The sequence below is a fragment of the Apus apus genome, chromosome 6 (genome assembly GCF_020740795.1).
Source record: "Apus apus isolate bApuApu2 chromosome 6, bApuApu2.pri.cur, whole genome shotgun sequence".
Taxonomy (NCBI): Eukaryota; Metazoa; Chordata; class Aves; order Apodiformes; family Apodidae; genus Apus; species Apus apus.
This window is the reverse complement of record NC_067287.1, coordinates 12357949-12382583: the sequence shown is the minus strand read 5'-3', so window position 1 is coordinate 12382583 and position 24635 is coordinate 12357949. Positions and strand designations below refer to the sequence as shown.

General features: G+C 41.6%; 1 protein-coding gene across 5 annotated transcripts in view; it reads right to left on the bottom strand.

The window, feature by feature from the left end:
* The window catches only part of CLASP1 (cytoplasmic linker associated protein 1), a 169686-nt gene that overhangs the window by 142798 nt on the left and 2253 nt on the right, over nt 1-24635 (bottom strand). For all 5 annotated transcript variants that reach the window (XM_051623080.1, XM_051623081.1, XM_051623084.1 and 2 more), the window contains exon 2: nt 14351-14825. In XM_051623080.1, coding sequence (XP_051479040.1) covers nt 14351-14545 — 195 coding nt within the window. In that variant the 5' untranslated portion in view covers nt 14546-14825. The remainder of the gene's footprint in view (nt 1-14350; nt 14826-24635) is intronic.

Sequence of the window (24635 nt, the reverse complement as noted above, 5' to 3'; positions counted from 1 at the left end):
AAATGTAGCAAAAAATATGCATTAAATATTTCTAAATCAAATCTTCCAAGATCAGCGGAGAACAGGGTTCCTCCTAATAAGTAGAAATTCCAGGAAATTGTATACACAGAATAGTTTTAATCAAGGCTTTAGGCATCAAACATCAAACAGCATTACTTGCTCTGAAGGAATCCATTAAATGCTTCAACCCAAATATTCTAGACAGAGTCCCTGCTGAAAGAAGTCACTATACAAGGCATTGGGACATAACCACAGTCCAAGATCCACTAGGCCTAGAAAACTATATAAAGACTAATGTGAGGTTCAACTGTCTATAGTGCAGACATATCACTTACCGCTCATTACTAACAAAAGACTATAAAAAAAATAGGATATTACAGTTCCTCTGGAAACCTTTATCCTCCCCAACTCTCCCCTTGAGGACTCCTGGTGCATGCGCACAAACTTGCTTTTATCAAACCTGGAGCTCACTGCATTAAGGAAAAAATTAGCTGTGCAAGTCAAATGAAGAGCATATGCTTCTTTTCAAGTTTCTTTTTAATCTTTTGATGCTAGATAAAAGAAAAAATAAGATCTCACGTATGCAACTGTTCCCAAAATGAGCACTGAACAGCAGAGATGTAAAACAGACAGGTACAAAGATGAAAACAATATCCATATGCACCTTAAGTGTGTCATCCACAAACACTGAACCTGTCAGCAAGAAAGAGATTATGATCTCATGGCAATGGACCCCTTTCAGCCTTACTTGGGTTCAATCCTTGCCAAGCCTCAGCCCCCAGTTCAAAGGAAGCAGAATGCACCTCAAGTTCTTGCAAGAATCTGGACCCAACAGCAGGTCTTAGGACAATCAACTATCTTCTTATGGACTCTTCCAAACACCTCATTCTTAGCTGTTTGCCACAGAACAGTAACCCTCTACAAATCTGATCAGGGACAACCACTCTGGTGAATCAACCAGCACTGACTCAAGCAAATAACATTCTGCGCAATGACTCTCCTTCACTAAAGCCTGGATTCCAAATCACAATCCAGCTTGTAATGCTGGTGAGCCAGCTGCTCTTCTCAGCTACATGTATACCTATAACAACCTATAACAACCTATAACAACAATTCCAGTAAAACGAGATTCTAAGCTTCCTCCAAAATAACCAAATGCAGAAACAAGTATTTTCTGGAAGAGGGAACATCCTTCTCATACCACTGATCTGAGAAGGACAAATGAAACAAGGATGAGAGGAAAAACCTGATTGAAAACAGCATTATCTGCCTATCATCAAACTACATGAAATAACACAGCCAGCAAAGACCATGATCTCTTTGCCCTACGTTATTTGCACCCATAAAAGATTTTTAGAAGCAGAAGGGGCTCAATAGGTCAGTTATTCTGAAATTCTATGCAATACAGGTCATGAAATCCCAACTAGTTCCTCCTGCACTGAAACCAATTATTTTCTGTGAGTAAACAGTTTCTTCTGGAGTAGTGTTAGGGCTTAACCTGGTTTAAGATTTTCAAATCAAATAAAGGGAAAAGATCAGAATGAAGAATTCTGACCAACAACTTATTTTTTGTTACAGAAACAAACATGGCATATACCACAGTAACATGCAGAAAGTCAGATATTTTTCTTATCTGCCAAAAAAGGACTTCCCCACCTCAAGATTCACATACAATCATTTTCAAGCTCCTGAAATGTCCACCTTCTACATACTTTCTAGTACAGATGTGGATCTCTAGAGAGCAAATGTAAGCCCATAGGCAACAGCCTCACTTTCTTCAAGTTATCTTTTATAGCTCCCTAAACAATCTTAATTCCACATGGCCCAAAGACCAAAGGTGGGAAACTGGTGCCAGACTGCAAACAACCAGAAAAGGCTTGGGTTGTTCTCTTATCAATTCCTGCAGCAGTATAAAAATTAGCAAAAGCACGGGAATTTTTTTACCATCTTCTACTTTGTAAACGCTTTATACAAAACAGCATATTTCAGAGATGCCACATTCACACAATGCCACAGTAACTGGCATGAAAGATAAAAACTTCTGATAGAAATTCACAGTTGACAATAAAAGACTAACGAAGTTTTTACTTTAAAACCACAAAAATGATCACAAGGAAGCAAGATTCAAAAGGTTTAATAGGGGTAGTGGGAAAATCTTAAATGTCAATCTCATACTCTTTTGTAACAAGAAGAGTAAACAAGATTAGTTCCCCCCCATTACCAAACATTATCAAACATTAGCCTCAAAGGAATGTCTCCCACATAAAAACTTCCCTAAGAAACAGATTTAAAGTGGAAATTAATCCATATTAATATGCACTCAAGTAACACCAGCATAGATGTTATTACAAGCATTTCAAGAGTTAAAACTAAAACTTCAGACACATTTTTCCCCTACATTAGCTTTGGTGTTCATCCAAAATTACATCCCATCTCTGGATGCTTTAGGCAGCACATTGCATCAGTTGGCATTTGTCTGAAAATGGCAGCAGGATCTGGCTGCTAATTAATTACCAGATTTCCCATTGTTCCAACCCTACCCCACCTTTCCTGATTAGAAAAAGGCAGCTCTTAGAGCATTTTTGCTTCAGCTGCTCAGCCAAGTTCAGCTGCAGAGCCATTTTCTGGCATACATTCACTTACCAGAACTGCTGCTCTCACTTATCACAAGTGTCTTTTTGATCCCCAGAAAGCAACCTCCAGTAACACATTTCATTTCCACCCTCTCAGCTTAAAGATACCAGTCACTACAACTGTTGAGAGCAATTAAGTAAACAGAAGGAAGATAAACAGACTCTAGTAATCTCCTTGACCTCCCAGAAATTGTTTCTGGCTCACCTCCCACCCTGATGACCACCAGCTCAAAGTCCTGCCCTTAGACTCTTCTTTGCCTGTGCTTACCTCACCCTAGTTTAAAAAGGCACACCAGAACCTGTTATCCTGCCCTGTTCCTCTCAGACTGCCATATGACATGCACTACTGTGTATCTCCCCACAGGGAAAGCAGAGTCTCTCACCCTCATCCTTCCCCCACATCCCCATCTTTCCTCAGATCAGCAGCTGTCTTCTTCTCCAGCTCTCACACATCTGCTCAGATTTCCCAGAGAGCTTTATCCAGGCCTCCTGAACCACCAGTGCTATCCCATCTGCACAACAACTAGTTCTCTGAGACATGGCCACTTACACAGCTCCCCAGACTTCCTCAGTAAGTGTGTGATACATCCCAAGCACAGCTTTTAAATGCACTCCTGCAAAACAGTAGCAATAAATTTGGATTCCAGTTAAAAACAGAAAAAAACAACACAGGAGTCTGGAGTATCCACACAGAGCAACAATTACAAACTCCAGCAATTCATCCTGCCTCTCCTCTCTAAGTCAAGTTTCATTTAATTTCCCTCCCTTATGTTAGCTGAAAGAACCGTGGAACCTGTAAGACTCACATGACCTAGATGATTTCACTACTACATCAGGAGAAACCTGTTTTCCACAGACAAACACATTACCCATACAACCCTCATAGCACCTTTCACATTACTTATATTCAGTAAAAGTAACCAACTCTTGCTCATCTGTGTTTGCCTCAACTACAGCACTCTCCTGCTACAATTCCCACACACCGCTTCCTCCTGAAAACAGCCACCAGAAAACTCTTTGAAAGATGCCTGTAAGATAACAATTACCATCAGCCCCAAAGACCTCAATGATAGCACAGTGAAGGGTAAGCAGCTGAGAAAAGACCATGCTAGTACCTAACACTCAATTAAGATCTCTCCCTGCCTAGGAACTTGAAGGATACCTTTCACATATAGTAAGTCTCACCTTGAAGTATTTCATGCAGACCTAAAATCCAGCCTTTTCCATCTGTCCTAAACAGCTAGAAGTTCTCATGTGGTTTTCAGTAGGTCACTTTTCTACTTTCACATATCCTGCCCCTTCCAGCTTTGCCAAATATTCCAGCTCAGCCCCACTTCTGTCATGACTGCTGTAGAGGGAGTTGTCTTACCCTGTTACCTTGGCTAGGATGATCCTCTCCAAACCCCTACCCCTCTCTAGCATTTCCACACATTGAGGTTTTCATCTCTCTACCTCCAAGAGCACTGTTATTTGGCCCAAGATGTCAGCTCCTGCCTTCCCGTTCATCTTTAATACCAGTTCCCATCACATCACTTCTGGGTGCAAGTTTCCAAACAAGAACCACTGCCCTTTCTTTGTACATGCCCCTCTGCTTGCAAAAAGTTTCTTATTAATTGTAAGCTCACTTACTAGAACAGGAAATTCTGGAAGGAAAGATTAAATTGCCCAGAGATAATAGGGCCCAAGCAACAAAGAAGCAGAGCTCTTTAAAAATTACAAGAAAGCTCAGATCTAGACAGGGACTGGAGCTGATAGTCTTCCACAAGCACACTTACTCCCATAACTTACTCACTGTCCAGCAACATTATACAGGTAACAACTTTCCAAACACCTAAAGGGACAGGAGATAGAAGAGGCAGGCAGACAGACTATCAGGAAAGCCACCTATGCAGGCCTGAAAGAAAAGCTTTAGCCAGTCAGACAAAAGAAAAACATTCCAATCTGTAAGAGCAGGTACCTCCTAAAACCTTCGAGTAGTTTCTACTTTGTACACAACATCCAAGCAGTGTGAGAGAAATTCTTTTTGGAGGTCAAGACGACCAGCCATGCACATAATAGCAGTGTATGAGTGGCACCCTTCATTCCTCAGGATACACCACCACAGTGCTCCTCTGAATGACTCAGTTAAACCAAGTTCACAACTATCTTCTCCAGAATCTTAATATAAAAAGCTAGGAGTGTACCCCAGCATCTGTCCAAGGATCATTCTGCCCACAGCACTCTTAATTAAAACAGATAACCTGCACAGATACACTGTCCATTGGGGAGTTTTGGTTTAATTAAGTTGGTGCAATTGGACCAACTCCATCAACTAAGAGCAAACAGAATTCTCTCCAAAATTCAGGTACACTATTTTGATGTGAAGGCTAGACTTTTTTATATTTATGAAGCTATTACAGAAATTGGGTTCTTAACAGGTCTGGCTCCATCAGACAACTTTGGTGATAGGCATACAACAGTAAAAGCCTGTAACATACAGCTTTAAACAGCACTAAACAAGTGGCAACCCTTTCATTTAAGCTCCCAATAGTGAGACATTAAGTCCTCCTAAGCTGCTAAAAGCAGACATTTGTTCCACATCACTGCATTAGCAGGGATGCCTCCATTTGCAGTTAAATTTCCAATTAGACCCAACACTACCATGTCACTTGATATTAGTCAAATGGAGTCATGACAATGCAAGGCAAAAATACTGCCTTTTAATAAGATATGGTTCTAACAGACACAAAGAACTAAGACAACTAGCGGAAAGAGTTGATTTCTAACATACAATTCACAGTAAATGCAAATATTACTCAAACAGTATAATTTCAAAATACACTGAGAAGTAACTTTGGGTTTTCCATTTGGTACTGCCAGATTCTCAATCACGAGCAGACAGGCACAAACACTTCTACCCTGGCAAGCTGGTAACACCACAGTTAACCTCACAATGCTTCCAGATCTCAAAGACAGATCCTGCCAGACTTCGCACTTGTGCGCACGTCCTGCCCGCCTGGACAGGGCCAACATCAAGAGGGATATAGCAAACCAAATTGCTCATTGTTTCTACAAGCTTCTCTCAACAAACTACATTTGGAGATGAAAAAGCATTATAAGGCATGAAAATTCTTTCTCACACTTAATTCAGGGCCCAATCCTACACATTCTTTCCTCTGGCTAAACTTCCAGCCATGATATAAAAAATTATCTTGCTTTGTACGCTCTGATAACTGGGACTCTTTGCTCTAATTCTTGAATACTCAAATGTTGCTTTGTTTTAAAGTTTCATATTTGGCACAAAAGCAGTACTAAATGAGGAACACAGCAGGTTTTGTCTGATCAAAAAGAAATCTGATCTAAGAGGAGAGTAATGAACAATTCGTGGGAGGTAATGTTCACTTGCAGAAAATCAGACTACATGTCTCCACTGTGTTCCACACTTTCCCTCCTGCATCTAATATGGCCACAGAGCAGACAATACATAGGATACAAATACATGAGATTTATACAAACTCACACAGAACAATATGCTCATTGAAAACCTGTAGATCTAGGCAAGCCGAGCAGCAGACAAATAAGACTACTTTGAGCCTCAGCTAGATTGTCACCAGTACCTTGGGTGGCTCATCTTAAACATTTTTAAGATAAACCCAAAACGCTACACTGCCATCACTGGCATCTCAAAAACATTTATATGGGAGTTGATTCACATAGACACTGAAATACACTTATGTGCTAATTAATTTTGTTAGAAAACAAGAAATGAAGTTTTAATGCCTTGACTCTAAACAATTATAGGGTGGATGAAACTTCACAAACCCAAGAGCACTTGCAACCCCAATTACCCTGTGATTCTATGAGCTGATCCTACTACTATACAGGAAATCTTACCTTTCAGTCTCAAAATGCAACTGCTGCAAAGAAGGGCTGCAAGAGCCAGAATCACATATCTGAATGAAATAAGTATCCCTTCACCAGACTGCCTAGTCTCATGGGCTGGTCCTCCAAAAATTGACATAGCTGCACTTACTGCTAAGAACACACTGGAATATGGTTTTGGTTTGTTTGGGTTCGGTTTTCTGTAATATTTCATTACTACATATCAGGTATTTTTCAGTCTTATTTTTAAGGAAGAGATCAGTAAGTTATTAATGTGTCATTCATATATTATTGCATCTCTCCATGATTTCAGTTTTCTGTAACAATTTTAGCAAGCTTCAACTTAACATGGTAGAACAGAGATCCCAAAGCCATTATGCTCTTACAAATATAGTAACCAAGCAAAAGAGATTCCATTAAGAGACAGACTTCAGCATAAAAAAACCCACAGCATTAAACACCAGCAAATCTACATAGAAAAAGCCAAAGGAAATGAGGCTTCATAAAACTTATCTACTTAAAAAATAACTTGAGTAAAACCAGACTAAGTCAGAGGCAACTAGACTTCATTGCCACTAGGACTGTCAGCAGTTGATTTTTCAAAGGATGAGACCAGAGCAGCCTTCAAGATGCCTTCAGGAATATACCACAAAAAAGACTTGGAAGAGCATTCCTACTTTTAGGTGAGAAGCTAATAGGCTGTTGTTGCTGGGGGACCCTGCAGGCTGACTAATGTTTCTTTCAGCATCAAGAGAACAACAGAATTAACTACATTGAGCCATCTAGAGACTAGCAAAAAATCCAGAAGCCTGTAAACCCATCACTGCAATTAACCTCCAGTTCAGATAGTGATCCTCAGGAGTCAGAATGTCAGGGCAAATGAGAATTCTCCCCTACTCACCCTGTTACCTACTAAAAACAAGGAGAGCTGGATCACATATGCATGAGTGCCTGCTAATTCCAACCGAGGTAACAGGAACATGATCCTCAGGCATAACATGAAGAGCCTCTGAGTCACTTTGGAATTTCAAAAAATCAAAGCCAGTACACTTAGAGCAGTTTCAGACACTGTCATACCCATTCTACTGTACAAGCAAAGGACTGAAATGAACTTTATCACTGTACATAATCCTGTTATTCTGTATAGAATATAAACTATTCATAATTGTCATAAGACCTACCCTAAAACCAAACTGTTGCCTTGTTCTTATCTTTTCCTCTAAGAGTTTTTCAGACCCTCAGTGCTCTTGCTGCAGGCAACTTTCATCTCACATCCATCCTAAATTTACTCACTGTCAGTTTATACCCATTTGTTCTTGTGCTAACCTTGCCCTTTAGCTCTAATAGTTCTTTCCCCTCCCTGATGTTCACCCCTCTGATGTATTTATAGTCAGTAGTCGTATACCCTCTCAACCTTCATACTGTAAACCAAACAAGCCAAACTTTTAGTCTCCTCTGGCCAGGCTGGCTCTCCAACCCCCCCAAACACCACACTAGCCCTTCCCTGCACCTGTTCCAGCTTGAATTCCTTCCTTGCAGACACACAACTAGAACTATACAACACATGCCACAGAAGAGCTCAACAAGGCACTGTACAACAGCATTAGTTTACCCTTATCCTCACAGAAATAAATCCCCAATAATCTGCCTTTTCCACCAATGCATCAGCTGTGACCCTCAGTCTGCAGCCAAGTAATACATTCAAGGTTTCCCAAGAGCCAGGGAACTGTGTTAAACCTCTGAACAAACCCTAGTGACAAGCACCGAAGTGCTGCAACTGAAACACTACACCAGCATTAAAGGAATAGCTTTATCATCTCAATTTAGTACCCACAATGGTTCAGCCTGCTGTGTGTTGACCAGCCTCTCAGATCCCAACAAGAGCCTGTTTGGCCTTGCCAACGTGCTGAGACAGCCACACCTCCAAGCACTCAAGAAAAAACAGCTCTAAAAAAAGCCAGTAACAATATTCTTGTCCTGAGTCAGTCCCAGCACTAAAATCCTGTGGGAATGTAATACAAATTTGGTCAGAAAGCAAGACCAGGGGATTAAATCTCTACAAACCAGAAGGATATACAAGGGACACACTTTGTATCACATTTTCATAGTAATCTTTCACCAACCACAGCCGGCCATGGTGTGACAGGATACAGAGTTGCACTGTGTGTACTGCATGCCACTATGGAAACAAACTCCTATTTATTTCTGCATTGGGTCTCTGGTCTTCACACTCCTTGGGATCCTGTAAATTTTCATCATTCCTACTTGATTTCATAATACCTAGGTAAACAACTGAAAGATCCTGTTGTCTGGTACACTCCAGCTCACAAACTCTACTTTATGCACATCCACATTTTATATAAAACAATTACAAAGTATTACTACTACACTACAGTTCTTCTGGAAAAGGAACAAACCTTCCTGCTACAACCTATCATTACCTTGTAAGCATTAAGAAAAGCCACCAAAAAAATGTAAATGCTGATTTCCTACAGTCGTTCATTTTTTGTCCTAAATATGGAGGACTGAAGCTAGTATTAAATCTGATCTAGCCCAGCTGCTACAGATCTATTCTGCATTGCATCTTCTGTGGCACTCCCCATACTGCTGATACCAAACAGACAAGAGCTGGCACCATAATCTGATCAAATTACTGTACAGTGCAGTAAATGTTGGAAAGGCAGGCCCAGCTACTAGAGCCACAGAAAAAAACTGATCAGCTGGACTGGGAATTACCATTAATGCCTACAGGAAACTGGATATCCTGGAGCCAAAATTCTTCTCCTTCCTAAATCTAAGGCAGGAAAACTCACCTATTAAGAACAAGCCAGCACAGCAGCCCAAAAAACAAGGATTGGCCACACTCTGCAAATGCAGTTCAAGCCCATTGAGTCTCTAGCCCTTCCTGGGATAGCTCTTCTCTCCACATGAAGAGGCAAGAAAAGCAGTTTTCTGCCAAGATGCCTGTTGCAATATAGGCATACACTAGGAATCACCTCTACTCACAAGTTCAGATCATTCTTCCTCGGTAGTTGATTTCTCATATCCTTTTAGCATCAAAACGAATCAGTTTTGATTCATTTTTATTAGCAATTAGAGGTTCACAGTAAAAAGTTATCAGGGATGCAACTGCTAAATCAATGTTTGTATTACTGAGCCTCATGTACCCCCCTTGGCATCCCAAAACTCACCAGCTAACAGCAGCTGCTTGGAAACCCTTTACAAGTCTATTTTTTTAATTCCTTAAGTCTTTTTTCCTCTGTGCATTAAATACACAACAGAACACACTTAGCAAATTATCATATCAACCCACAGTCATGCATGATAATTATTTCTTAAATCAGGATTTCTTCCACTGAATTTCAACCAAAATAAACACTGTACAGAGAACAAATGTATGCTTATAGTGAACAACCACTCATCAGCTTAAGTAACCCTAATGGATGCCACTTTAAACTAAGCCTGCACCATCTGTTCTACCCCTCAATTAGTGAAGCCAAAAAAATTATTCAACACACAATTTAAGAAAACCAGCTAATTTATGCATGTAATTTTATTTCTCTTCAGCTCAGTGAATCATGCTCTTGTAATACTTGATATTGAGACACAGATGAGACTAGAAGGCAGTTTTCTCTAACAGAATTAGGAGTTTTGTCAGAGGAAATCTTCCTGCAATATTTCAACATACAAAAAAGTCTCTAAAAATTTAACAATAAAAAAGTGTGATGTCTCTGTAAGTAACAAAAACAAGCCAAAACTGAAATCCTACACACATGAATACAACAAAGCTTGGGACAGAGCCCTGCACAGCTCTCACCTTGACAGACTGGGTCTACCAGCACAGCTCTGCTTCTTCAGCCAAGAGGCTTTCACAAGTGCAAGTATCCTCAGCCACTGGGGGTCTGTTAACCTTGTCAGTCCCTAACTCCCCTTTCACAAGCAAAGCCCAGTCAGTTCCTAACTCCCCTTTCGTCCTGCAAGCTGCTGAGCAGAGCCTCACACAGCTCAAGCTGCACCAGGGCAAAGGGATCACCCCATGCAAGGGTAAGATACCCTCCTTGGCTAGCATAGCCTGTGCATTTGAGGGCAGCACAGCACCAAAAAAATTACTACCTGCCAAAGTGCAGGATAACACCAAAAAGTCTCAACTAGTTCCCTATTGCAAACTTCTACCCAGTTTCACTTCAAACAGGCCTCTCCTACCACTCTGATGTAAGAGAACACTAAGTAGCACCTCTCAAATTTCATGGACCTGACTTGCTTGAAGGCTCTGTCACTACCAAATCTCTAAGCTGAGTTCACTCTCAGATGTTATTACAGTGAACACCAATACCAGGTACCTCCAGTGTAAACCGCAACTCCAACAGCATAGATCACACCCCACAGGGAAGAGAAAGGTACAGGAGACCTCATGCCCATTGCTAGATGAGAACAATGGTACAATACTCTGTTGTGGGCAAGCAGGCAAGAAGGTCATTGCCAAACACCCTCATTCCACCTCTAGGAGTAACAGTCTAGTAGAAAACTACTTTCAGATCCTGGACATACTTCTTCACACTAGCCCTCAAAAACGAAACAATGGGACATCACAGTCTGGATACTAAGAAAGGCACGTTGGCCACAGACGAGTCAGGAGATCCTGCGTATGGGAGCATTACCAAATGGTGCCACAAGCAGCTCAAAGTGAGACTGTTCAAGGAATTACTGATTTCAGCTTTGTCACCTTGCTATAGGATTGTGAAGCTAGAAGAATGTCCTGAAGACATTGACACTGCTATGCTGTTTTGCTGCACATCAAGATAGACCAGCTCAGAGCAGGCCTTAGTTACTGTTCAAGGATTCAAAGCTCTGAAAAATAACTTTTTTCTTAACCAAGGAAGAAACAGAGTCCAGCTGAATGACCATCCTGAAATAGCACAGACCATGCAGACAAAGCATGTGAACTAACAACAGAAGCAGGATTCCTCTTCGGTCTGCAGCATCCTGCAATACCTTCCCCAACCCAACCTCACTATATGTTTCACAACTTACAGTGCCCATACAAACATAGGTTGTCTGCTTTATGTAACTGAGGTCTAGAGAAGAGTAAGAGATCTCAAAGAGAAATAATGTTTTTCAACCTGCATCATTCTTCTGTATTCCACCTAACTAACTACTGCCGGGAAAATGTGGGCCAGGCAATACACTTCAAGTGCATTTCAAGCACACCCGTGACAAGCACAGATACGTAAATGGCCTTGCACTGGACCTCAGTACCTTGCTTCATATAACAACCCTCATGTTTCCTTGACTTTAAAAGCATCCTGAACTACCCAAGTAACTTCTGTACCTAAGGCAGCTGCCTGTTACAAAGTACAGATCAGTGACCAGGTCACAAGGCCATTTGCTAGAAGAGTTTTGAGTGCTGAGTGCTGTCAGAAGTGTTAGGTCTCACCCTGTTTCACACATGATGCTCTTACAGATTTGGACAGCACCACAGTACCTCTTCCACCCTCCCCTTATTCTATTTTTCTGCATCACTTGAAAGAAAAGATTTTGTCTCCAAACCCAGTGCTGAGGTCAAGGACTTAAAATACCATCAGGTTAAAATAGAAACAATGAACAAAAACGACCAAAGCCTAAAAATGTCAATGAAGATCATGACTTACATAGCTCAAACTTCTATGCCAATGAGGGAGACAGCATGAGCCCTCCCTGTAACACCATAGTAACTTTACCATCAGTTGAGGCTTCTTTTAATCCAAACTGAACTGGATTGTCTAAGGGATGTCACTTCTCTATGCTTTGCTGATGTTTCCCCAAGTGAAAACATATAAGCACAAGTGTTTAGTTAGAAGAATCCTAACTGGACTCTTGAATCAATTAGAAGCTGTCCCAAGTTAGTGGGTCTGTTATCCAAACCCAGTCTAAGTCTCAGAACACACTATCACTGAAGTGTTAGGAAATTTCAGATCATGCAGATGATCTCAATCTTTGTTTTAAACTGATTCCCATAATTTGAAAAAGTGTCAAGTGTGCAGAATATGGCTTTTTCAACTGTGGCTTAACAACTGCAGTTTAGCTCTCCAGATGGTTGTTCTAGGGCAGCAATGCTTGGCCTTTCACTCTCAGGGTTGTTACAGTAATCCATGAACAGGATCAGATGACACCAGCTACCCTGTTCTCCCTCACACCAGACAGATTGAGCTTCTGAACCCTCACTTAACAAGCAGTCAAGAAGAAACACAACAGCAACACAGATGCAGGCACTAAAACAAAAGTAAGAGGTTGGCATATGATTAAGTAGTAAGCTTTGGTGGGATACTGAAGCAGACCTCACTACATCACTAACCTCCAGGTAGCCAACTTGCCCCACTCAAACGTTTCACATTCTGTTATGCTCATTCACTGATAAAACACCCTCCAGACGTCGAAGACATGTCTCTGTTATGCTTACTAAAACTCATTAAACACAGCAAATGCTATCTATAGAACACACACATTAATGAATGTCAGCTTAGAAGCATGAGTTCTGGAACAGTCTCACTGCAGTACAGAAGTGCCACCAGTTTGTTACTGGAGAACGAATACCACAGTGAATAGTTTGAAACAATTTCAAGTTTAGTGTGCTGGAACTACCTTTGCAATAAGAATCACGGAAGTCTGAGAAAGCCAGTTAGCAGGAAAAGGGGGAATATCAACACAGTGCTCTCCAAAAATGTTACATATGCCACTTGTTAATGACAGCAAATTAAGATTTCTCCATATGGTCATTCAGAATGGATCCTCTGTTGAGAATGTACTGGCTTTGGTAGCCTGTTGGCTTAGGTTTCTTTTTCTTCCTACATACCAAACAGATTCTATCACAGCTGCTTATTGACAAAAATGAAGGAAAAGATGCAGCTGTGCAGAATATGTTGACCAATACACTGCAATCTCACAACCACTTCTCAATCAAAATTTCTCTTAAAAATAATGTCAATTCATTTGAGGATGGTAAGCTCCAGACCACTTGCAACCTATATGGCTAGTCTCCCCTTCACTACTACAGGAAAGAACTCCAGCACAACTCCCAGTTATCTTCAGGTTCAGCTCTGGAGGAAGTTGAACTCTGTTTTTTCTGGACTTATTGGAAAGGAACAAATTATCCTATTATAGTCAGTACTATAGCTTAAGTACTCTATTAAGAGTACCTTCCGAAGGGACCAGCACAGAAGTTTTACAAGCAACAGCTGAGAACCCCTCCCCAATCCCACAGTCCATGGAAATGTAAGGACTTCCTCACTAAGACCTGTAGGGAGATGAAGCAGCATGACAGGGATAATAAGGCAGTGGGGTTCCATGTCCTACCAATGTACTGCAACACTGTCAAATTCAACACAACATACATATACACACACACTACCTTTACTGAGCTAAGTGCAGTAGATCAACTGTACTTAAGTTGCCCATTGGAAATCGGAAAAAATTCTAACAAGATTTAATGACAGTAAAAAGATACTGCTGGTTATGTTTTCTGCAGTTTTATCAACTTTTTCAATGTGGCTGAAAATCACTGGCATTGCTAACTATGGAATTGATAAAAGCACATAACCAGTTAATAAGGCATACCAAAAAACAGGACACAGTATAGTGTTAATACCAAATGTAAATCCATTTAAAGATAAATCCATTTACTGAATTCCTACTACCTTGAGTCCTCAAGATCACATCAACTATCAGCTACCAAGAAATGGGCCAAGAATGGTTGATTCAGCATAATTATTAGTTTACAGAACAGTGTATTAGCAAGTCTACTGGACAAATTTTACTGGGATCAAGTAGCACTTCACTTTAAAACTTCTGACTGTAATCACATTTCATCTGACAAGTCTTACCTTATAATTGCTGGAATTCACCCAAGAAGTGGCAAGTCCATCAACCATTTTATCCAGCATAGTTTGATCGTGTTCAAGATCATGTGACTTCTGTTTATCTGAGAAGTAATCTATCAACTCCTGGCCAACTTGAAGTCTCTTTCCAACATCCTTCTGCAGCACCTGCGCTAAGCAGTACTCCATACTGGGCTCCATAGTGTCTTAGAAATACAGCACCAGCAAGAAAGCTAGAGGGCAGCAGGTCCAAAAAATCCCTCTATAAGTGTATGCAGGAGGTCGCCTCTTTGTTCGATGAAGGTTACTGAGGGTCTGGGTTTCAAAGATGCAATTCTGAGAATGGCAACAATGCACCATGTGTGTGTGAACAGCAGCTGGCAGGATATTAAAAGTCCAATTTAAATAACTAGTAATAGACGGAGCAACGAGCTGTGCTGTACTGTTGAGTCTGCAATAATTCTCAATTCAGTAGTCCATTCTGCAAAAAATGAAAAAGAATAGTATTATAAGTTAAATTAAGACTGGAGCAAAAAAGATTGAAAGCATGTCACAAAATAGGTTCTTCACATACAGCTGCAAAGCAGTGATAAGCTGGATACCAGCAGCATTGTTCTGTTTTAAGGAATCAGACAAGGTAGATCAGGACAAAAGCCTTTGGTTCTTCTTTACAACAACAGTTACCCATCAGTTCCCTAGAAGTTCTAGTGACAGTAAATCTGAGGCTTAAGAACTGATTAGTAATCAGCATTATTGCAACTACTATCATCACCATCCACCCACAAAGGTAGTGACAAAATCCTTAAGCAGGTCACCAGGAAAACACATCTGCTTTAAGAAGTGAAAGCAGGAAGAGCTCTGGATCCTGTTTTGACTGTTGGCCTTCAGCAATAAATGCCATCAGCTGGCCAGCATGATACAACACTAACACTGTGCTCCAGGAATGTAAAATGAGCAGTTTTAAAAAACTAGGTGCTCAAGCTGTTTCCAGGCTGAACTCTGTTAAAACCTGACTACACATGCCCAGGACACAGCAACAGTGTAAACACAGTTCAACCAACAGCGCCTGTGGCATCCCAAAAAACAAGGCTATAGAAAAGAAAGGCCAACCCAAACCTTTCTGCCACTCAAAGGCATAGCATCATGTGTAAAGTACACTTTTTGCTTCTGTGTAAAAAAAATTAAAATGGCTATGTTTGGGGTTTGGTTATGGTCCTCAAGCCTAGAAACTTTCCTGTCCAAGGACTTGAATAGGGACCCAGCTATAGCCTTTTTGTCCCTCCCAAAGACCAAGGTTCTCAGCATCACCATACTGCTTCCTGAAGAACTCCCAGGTCACGTTAGCTCTTTCAGGAGGGGGTGATAAAAATCCAGAGCATCTTTTTGTTTCCTGTCTAATAATATCTCAAGTTAGAAATCTGCCCTACTTTTTTCCTGTCAGCAGGAGGAAAGCAGGTCAAGCTCAGAGCAAGGGAAGAGGCTATGCAGCAGACACCTGGTTCCATAAACAACTGGAAGGAAACTGGAGACACAAGTTCACACAAATTGGAAGTACTGAGGCAGCAAATCTAAATACCTTCTGTTTGAGTAAGTAAGGCCTTCACAAAAGTCTAAATAAAACAAAGCGGATCTTACAGCAGATGGGATGCACACAAAAACCTTAGCAGGGAGACTAAAGCACACCTAGCACAGCAGACTGTTTCAGTTTACTGTCTCATATCTATCCCCTTGGCCAGAATTACAAACTGCCACATCTTAGCACCACCGAACACAGCATCTAGAAGCAGTACAGAGGTTTGTTGCCTTGAGCTTCCCTAACCCTTCAAGTGCTGCCAGACATATTCCAGCTGCCCACACTGGCTGCGTTGCTTACTCACCAGGCAGGAGGAGTCACCAGAGAACAGGTCCCTCAGTCCCAAACAGCCAGTTCAGATCCCTGCTGGCTGACAGCAAACAAAACTGGTTCTGTACATCCAAGGACTTACCTCAGCCAACTGTCTGACAAATCCTGCCATCAGCCAGAAGGGATTGTTTGTGCCTGTAGAATAAACTGCTTCCTTGCCAGCAAAACCTCATCCTCCAGAGCAACAAGGAAGTATTAGCTGCAACTGCACACACAGTACACCTAGGGCTTTAAGTTAGTGCCATGACAATTTACTCCTCATGACCATCACCCCAGCCTGAACTGTCTAAAGAACTAGAAGCATAATGAAGAGAGTTTGCCAAGTCACTTCAAGAGTGATTTGACTTCAAATTCTAACATTGTTAACACCACCTCAATCAATACTCTTGGAGTAATGCCTTTTTTCTTTCTAAAAGAGAGGCATTGGTTCCAAAGTAGAGGAAAGCCATGTCTTTTCTTAATGCTGAAGGTACAGTTTCTCACTCAGTTCAGTTTAGCATCAACTCTGGAAGATGTGAGTTTTCCCATCCTCAACCAAAATGGTTCACAACACAGCTCTGACTACCCACAGCAGCACAAAGAATAGGGCTGCTTCAAGCAATCCTAAAAGTGCAGCCAAAGTTTTCCTCACAGTCTCCCTTTCCGTACCTTTGAACACTGAGTGTCCCTGCCCTCTAGCATGGGCTGAGCCTGCTCCATGCTGAGGGCACTGCTGTTATGCAAGACAGTGTCACACACAGGAGTCTAAGCATCTAACTGAAGGATTTTCACACAGTAGGGCAGCACTTCACTGGACAGCTTACTAGCAGAGAGCTACTGGAGATGGGGCAGGTAAGTGATATTCAGCAGCTACCATTTTCTAGCTGAAACCTTTAAAGTTAGCTGTGTAGTTTGCTTCTGGACACCAGAAGCTGCATACGTGTTCATAAGGGGACTCGATAGACCATGGTGAAGAAAGTCCCCTAATTGCTTTTAAAATGGAAATTAAGAACTTGCTTAAACTTGAAAATTCAGATTACAGGAGGGTGTGAATGACTGCAAGTTACCACAGAATAGACATTTTTTATTAACTTCACACATAGACAAGTCCAAACACATCCAAGAAACCATTAGCTGGCCATACTGCCATAAGAAAGGAGCATTTGAAGTTTCAGTCTTTCTTCTATGTGGTTTACATTTATGAGTTTATAAGCCTCTGCTACAAGCACAGAAACATTTCAGTCAAACTAATATAAACAAATTTCTCTCCTGAGTTCCTCGTTTTTTAACGTGTGAAGGAAGGTATAGAATTTGGTTATTCTAAAAATTATCATGCACTACAGGAAACAGATTTGTCATAATCTTTATGACTGTAATCCAAAGGAGATCCACTATGTTATATAGCACAACCACCAAATTTGTACAGGCAAGAAGGGCCAGAAATATATTTAAATCCTGAGGAAAATTGAAATAGTAAGCCAAGAGGAAAGGCTCAAATTGGCTTGCATCTACCAGCCAGCAGATGTTTAAGTTGCACCTTTTTAACTTAAAAAAAGCTTTTCCACACATGTTAGGAAGTCTGTGGTCTCCCCCTCTTCCTCACAAGAGGAAATAAAAAAAATACCACCTCAGAAAACCAAGACCCAAATGACAAAAAATGAATCTCCTAGACAATGAAGTATATCTCATCAAGTTCAAAATCTGGGCAGATGCTCCTCACATAAGCTTTGGAAAAAAGTTCAGTCTTAACCCCAGTAGCGTGCTTATGTTCCTGCAGGATTTAAAAGCCATGGGGTTTAGGTAGTCAGTGTTACAAGACACAATTTGGGACTAGAATTTTGAGTACAAACTCTTCCCACAGAAGTAAAACTAGCAACTCGGTGGCACGCGCCCTGTATTTGGAGCTCCTCCAAATTTGAGGAGGGTTGAAAATATAGGCTCCAAAGCAAGGGTTTTCTCCAGTCCTCCAACTGGGGTCGCAGTTTGCTCTCAGGGAGACAGGCTAGGCTATATTTGACATACTGTCGACATGTAGAAAAGATAATTCAAGAGAAAAAAAAAAAAAAACAAAAACACATTCTCCCCACCACCTCAATTCTGTCACTGCAAAAATGAGATTTCCTTTCACTAATAAACCATCAAAACTATGTGTTTCGTCAAAGCCCCTGTCAGTAATGCCTAAATTTTCCACCACGAGCTATCAGAGCCACTAGAAAGGCTTAAATTTAATGCCAGCTTGTAGCTCAAAACGATGAGGTTAAAGGAGAAAGCTGACAAAGACCAAACAGACCAAAGTTACTCAGCCCAGATGCTGCCACCATAACACCATAAAAGCAAAGCAACTGGCTCAGCATGTAGAGTAGGTTCACCCAAATAATAAGGAAATACTTGTTACCTAAAATGCTGCTGCAACAATAAACTGGGTACATAAGCAAACTAACATTTTTCAATGCTTTGGAGAACCCTACTCACCCCAGACTAAGTGAAACACGTAAAATCGTCAAATAAGACTTTATCTTAGGAAAACTCTACAGGAAACTTTGAAACTTCTTCCTCTTGCAATGAGGAAGAAAACCTGAAACATGTAAAGAACGCAATACTACTCTCCTGGGTGTTCATCTGTACTTGGGAGCTCTTCCAACACAGCTATTCCATTTTAAAATTACCTCCCAACCTCTGCTGCTCTATTGATCAGTTGGGGTTACCATATTTACCACATTTCACCATCATCTTCATTTGCTGACAAACCAGGGCAGTCCACAACCTCACCAGGCAGCTGCTCCAACAGAGCTAACTTAAGGCACAAGCTTGCCGAAAGGAAAAATATTGCTGCTGCTCACTATCACTCCAGACAAGAGTCAGTGCCACTCAATAACCAGACCTTTCTAGTCACCTTCCTGAAGGTACCTCTGTTCCTACTTTCAGCCAGTAAGCTAAACTAATAAACATGACAACACTTCTTTAGTGTCTTTTGTTCTGTATATGGTAAGCCATAGCCCAACAGTCGCAGAAATAACACAGCAACACAGTACCAGCAACCCTCCTTTTTCCCTAGTCTGATGACCTAACAGCATGTAAAGCTGAGCTCGAGATTAGTCTAAGGTACATCAGGCAGACAATTCTGTGAACCGTGGCTTTCCACAACAAAACTCCTCTTCTCCTTCAGAAGAGCTCCACCTTAGAGAAATGCAGCAATTTTTCAAGTATAAAAGCCACCAGGCATCAAAACTGCAGTAATTCACCATAACTGGAAGGTGGACAGCATAAATCCTTCGCTATTGGGTTTGCCAGCCAAGCACCCTTGGGCAAGAGCAATTAGAACAGCACCTAGAAATCATGTACAGCAAAGACTAGATGGAGATCTTACCAACAAGGCACAGTGTCAAACTGCAGCTCTGCACGAAGGCTAGAAACCCTCAGCCCTGTGTCTATTAATTCTTCTCTATTTTTGTTTCAACTGGTTCAGCCATTCCCTGCCTAGAGGGGATATGGTATCAAGCGTTTACAAAGTATGATACTCTCTAAGCACTTCATCAAGCCTACTGTTCCATCATCGTGCAAGTGGCAGTGGACAAAGCAGCTCAAAGTATTCTTAGTTTTTCAAACCCTCTGAGAGAATGAGATGGCAAGTAAAATAAGTGTCATACTTGAAGAAAGCAACCCCTTCCTGGAGCCAAAGGCAGTTTGCAGGAGACACCCACCCAAAAACTGACAAATGGGTGCTTCCTTTTGTTTACCTCTCTCCAGAAGAAGGCAATAATGTTTCTCTAGTGCCCAGCAATATTGCACAATTACCGTGATTGTTTTAAATCAGTAATTAGCATTGCTTTGTAGTTGAGTCTTCCCTTAATCCAAAGATGGTATCTTAGATTTCCAGCCTGACAACTCATGCTTTTCTAGGGACAGCCCTGTGCTTATCTCAGTGTACTAAGTGCCTCTAACTGCACTTGGGAGACTCCTTCCACACCCCTTACACAGTAACTGTCTTCAGACAGAATAGCCAACACACTTCTAGTACTTGCCAGGACAGCCTTGTTGATAAGCAAAGCACTGCCCACATGGATGCAGCTTCATTGTTGGGAGTGTTTACAGGTCTTCAAGAGAGGGTTTTTTCCTCCACCCACAGCACCAGCCACACCAGCGAAGCATTTGTAAAACGTCAAATTTGTGGGCAGTGCACCTTCATGAGAACCACACCTGGCTGAAGGCTTGCTAAGACTCTGATAAATATTAGGTTTTTTCCAAATTTGCTTGGACTCTATTAGGGGCTTTAGGCTTAAAGTACAGACAGGGACCAATCTACATCAGGACACAACTTCACAGCCACAACGAAAACTGAGGCAGATTTCTAAAATAAAGGCAGCTGAAAGATTTCCAGGGCTTAAGCTAAGGCCTTTCAGTCCTCACACAATACTTCTCAGCCACATGCTAGCTGTGAAAGTTGCATTACCTTACCCTGGGTAAGATGAGAGATAAGCTTCAGATAACAGGAACATTTATGCCTCCACTGAAGGTCTGCACTGCTGCCTCTGTAACTGAACACCTCATTACAGAGCTACTGATTTCAGTGAAGCATGAATCTTCAAAAAACCTTGCCAGTAATAAAGCTGCAGCCAATCAAGACAACTTGCAGGTCACTTCAATGTGACCCAAATACCCTACACTAATGGAACCACTTTGCAGAGTGGGAGTAACCCTCCAAGAGTAGGGTAGAAAATTAGATGAGCTTTAACATCCTTTGTTTCCCTAATACAACCCCTCTCTGAAATTAGTTTGGGTTTCACTTTGAGACCAAGGACAAGTCTAGAATGAGCTTTCAAGGTCTTCTTCCTTTTTAACAGTTTGAGCATTGAGATGCAGATCAAAATCCTATGCTGTTAGGAGCTGCTCTGTGTGACTCCCTCTTGTAGGCATTTCAGTTTATGGTTCCAGGGCATGAGGGGCCTACTGGGCCACAGAGAAAAAACACCAAACAACTATCCTCATGACACTTTGCCTTGTGAATAGTACCCAAATTGTGGGTTTATGTGTACAAAAATATTCTCTCTCCCTTAAACTGGAGATCTAATCTTACCTTAGAGCCTGCAGACTCCAGCTCTGACACCTGTGGGTCCCTGGCCAGCAAACCAAACAGCACTGGCTCCCTAGGACCTCCAGCTCTGCTCTGCAAAGCATCAGAGCCAAGGGAGCACAGGGTCCCATGAGGGATGGGGGTGTTGTATACCAGAAGAATGGAGATGGTGTCCAGCCCCCTTCTCACTGCATCTGTGAGTACAGGACAGAACCTTCCAGAGTCAAGTCCTAACCTTCTCCTTCCCAACCCAGCAGAACTATTGGATCATCTGGAAGATTACAGGAAGAAAAGGAAGAGACTTTCACCTGTAGCCTGTGGGTAAAATGCTTAGCAAGGTTTGGAAACACAGCACTACTGAGAATGAGAGCAGGGTGGCCCATCACTTGCCAGATTGCTAGCAGGATGACTAGATCACAGCACACATCTGAATCTTGTAATCTCTATCTGTACTGCAATATATGAAGTCCCTCAGCCTAAGATCACTAATTTAGCTGATCCTTAAGATGGAAAGCCTCTTAACATACAGTAATTGAAGAAAAGGGTGGGAGAACACCAAGAACCTCCTATTTTACAGGCAGGAATAGGGCAGAAAATCAGTGCCTTTCCCAGAGCCTCTGCAAAGCAAGTCTCCAGTAGCAGCAGGAACCAAGGGTAAGATATTCCCTTTAGGAAAGAAAAAGCCATAACACCACACGCTGATATAAGACCGGGATAACCTAGTTTTAAAGTGATCAGTGGGTTTGATATAAATTCCATACTCAACAAATGCTGTAGAACCTTGTTATGCCTACTGCTGTATACATAACTGGCTAGAAACACAAAAGAAGCAGGTTAAGTCTTTGTGTACAAATCCAAAGCACAACTACCCTGAAAGGAAGTACTTGAGACACAAGTGCTAGCAGTAAAATGGTAGATTGGAATGAAAAAATAACACACAAGATTACACTTTGGGTACAAGCCCTCAAGGGACACCAAGTGTCCAACTAAGCACCTTTCAGTAAGACTTCTTCCCTCTGCATCTCACATGGTTTTTTCAAAATGTGCAAGTGTATTTTAAACAATCTTAAAATGTGTGCTATGTGGAAGGGGAAAAAACCCCACTTCATGCTATCTGCAGATTGAATAAGTTCACTCACAGAAGAGCCTCAGGCAGGTAAGCAGATACTGCAGCCACAGACAAAAGCACCTCCAATTCTAAGGTAATTCCTTTCATGCATACTTTCCACAAGTCAAGCCAAGATGCTACTGTAGAAAAGCCAACCAGACACCCAAAACTGAACAAGGCAGGAACTCAGGTAGGAGCATGTAACAGACTGGCTATGGGATGCAACAGCAGCAGTTTGTAAGTCAACAGTTTTGGGAAAAAGGTTATTTTCTTGATCTCTAAACACAAACTTGTCTGCATGACAAAACAGGGCTCTTTGCCTACCCCTGTTCTTCCAGGCTGCCAGCCCTCATGGAAGATAGTTGGCCAGGAACAAAACTCCCAGCAGCAGCTGGATTTCAGCTGCTGAAAGGGGGCCAGGAGAAACCAGCACCTAGGACCAGGTCAGTTCCAGGGAGGGCAACAAGGGTAACCCTCTCTGCTAAGGTGAAGCAGATTCTGTTCAGCATGGCATCTGAAATCACAAATGAGTAGATGGCCAAAAAGAAGCCCCAACACAGGTAGCATGGAATTGCAGAAAAGTCACCACTACATTTAAGATTTATAAAACAGAGGGAGCACAGGATGAGGAGCAGAAATTGTTTTTGTTTGACAATACCATGAATTGGGCTGAAATATGATGGCAATTAAGAGACTGCTGGGCTCAGAAACCACCTGAAATATAACAGGCAGAGAGACATACCTGCAATTTCCTCCCTTCTGCTCAGCATCACTTTGAAACACAGGTCAGAACCTGACTACATTTTGATCAGATCTTTGCCTAAGCAACTAATTGTTGGCTTAATTTGGCTTTCTGAAATATCTTGTAATATGAAGCATGTACAAGCAAAGCATAAAGAGAGGGCCCCAGCTTAGACCTGACACCCAGAAACACCACAACAGGGAATGGCCTGGTTAGGTTGTTTTGCCTATTATTTTGCTGGCGGGGAAAACAAATGAGATTTTTACATCTGCCTACTCACTTCCAATAAACTAATGATAATAATACTTTTCTAACAAATAATTTTGCTACTCTACTTGGCATACTGTTTCTAGACATAGAATGGACATCTACATCTTTGTAGAGCCAAACATGCAGAGATTTAATTAAGTGACAGAACAGGAAATCAGATTAACTCAAATACTAACCAGGAATTGAGATCAAACTTGTTGGACAGCACCTGCAGCCTTCCAAACCACAAAACCCAGTGGTTGTCCATCTATAACTTGAACAGTTACAACTCCATCCAATTTATTTGGATCTCGGTGTCTTTTGGTGTAAGAGTGCTAGTGCTGCCAAAGAGAAGAGAAAGCTACCTCTCATGTTTATGACAGACGCTAGTGCAGAACACCAAGGAACTTGCGTGTGTTTAGCCCTTCAGTGTCCTGCTGTGCAAAGCTCACATCAGGCTTTCAGAGATCTTCCAGAACTGATAACTGGTTGGTGCAATAGATAGTAACCAAAACACTTGAGTTAACTCTAAAGAAACATGCAACACAAACTTCAACACTGCATAGGCTGATGAAGAAACTGAGCAAAGAGTAACATGAAGTGTACACCATTAAACAGCAGGGTATGGCCGCTCTGTGCTAGAGTGCCACAAACAGCAACTCTTCATCAAGGAAGGAAGCAAACCCCTTTCCTCACAGTTAGTCTGCTTACAGTTTACTGAAGTCACAGTCTGAACAAATAAATAGACCGAACAAGTTGATTTTATGCACTCAGCTGAGAGGCCTTTATGTACTTGTCAGCATTTTTTTAATGCACTGACAAGCACTCCTTGGAGGTGCAGTGTCAGAATCCAGGAGAAAACTTCAATTACAACTGCCAGCTGAGAAGGCATGAGGAGCAGGAAGCCTGATCCAGAGGCACGCTGAGATTTCCAGCCCTAGTCTAGGCAAGGCTTGAGATAATGAGAGACTCAGGGTGACACATGAGCCAGATCCAAAGTCATATGAGGTCAGAAGGGTACCCATAATGGAAGTCCACAAGCTTCAAAGCCATGTTACTCTCACAAAAATTTGCCTGTATGTTGAAATGTGGAGGTAATTACCCATCTGTACATCTCCTGTCCAGTCTCCTTCGTATTTCTTACAATACAGCATGACCTGCCCTTAACACAAAGGCTGCTGAGGGGAAGAACTAGCTCCTCATGTTGTAACTCACTACAGAAGTGATCAGACATGCTGT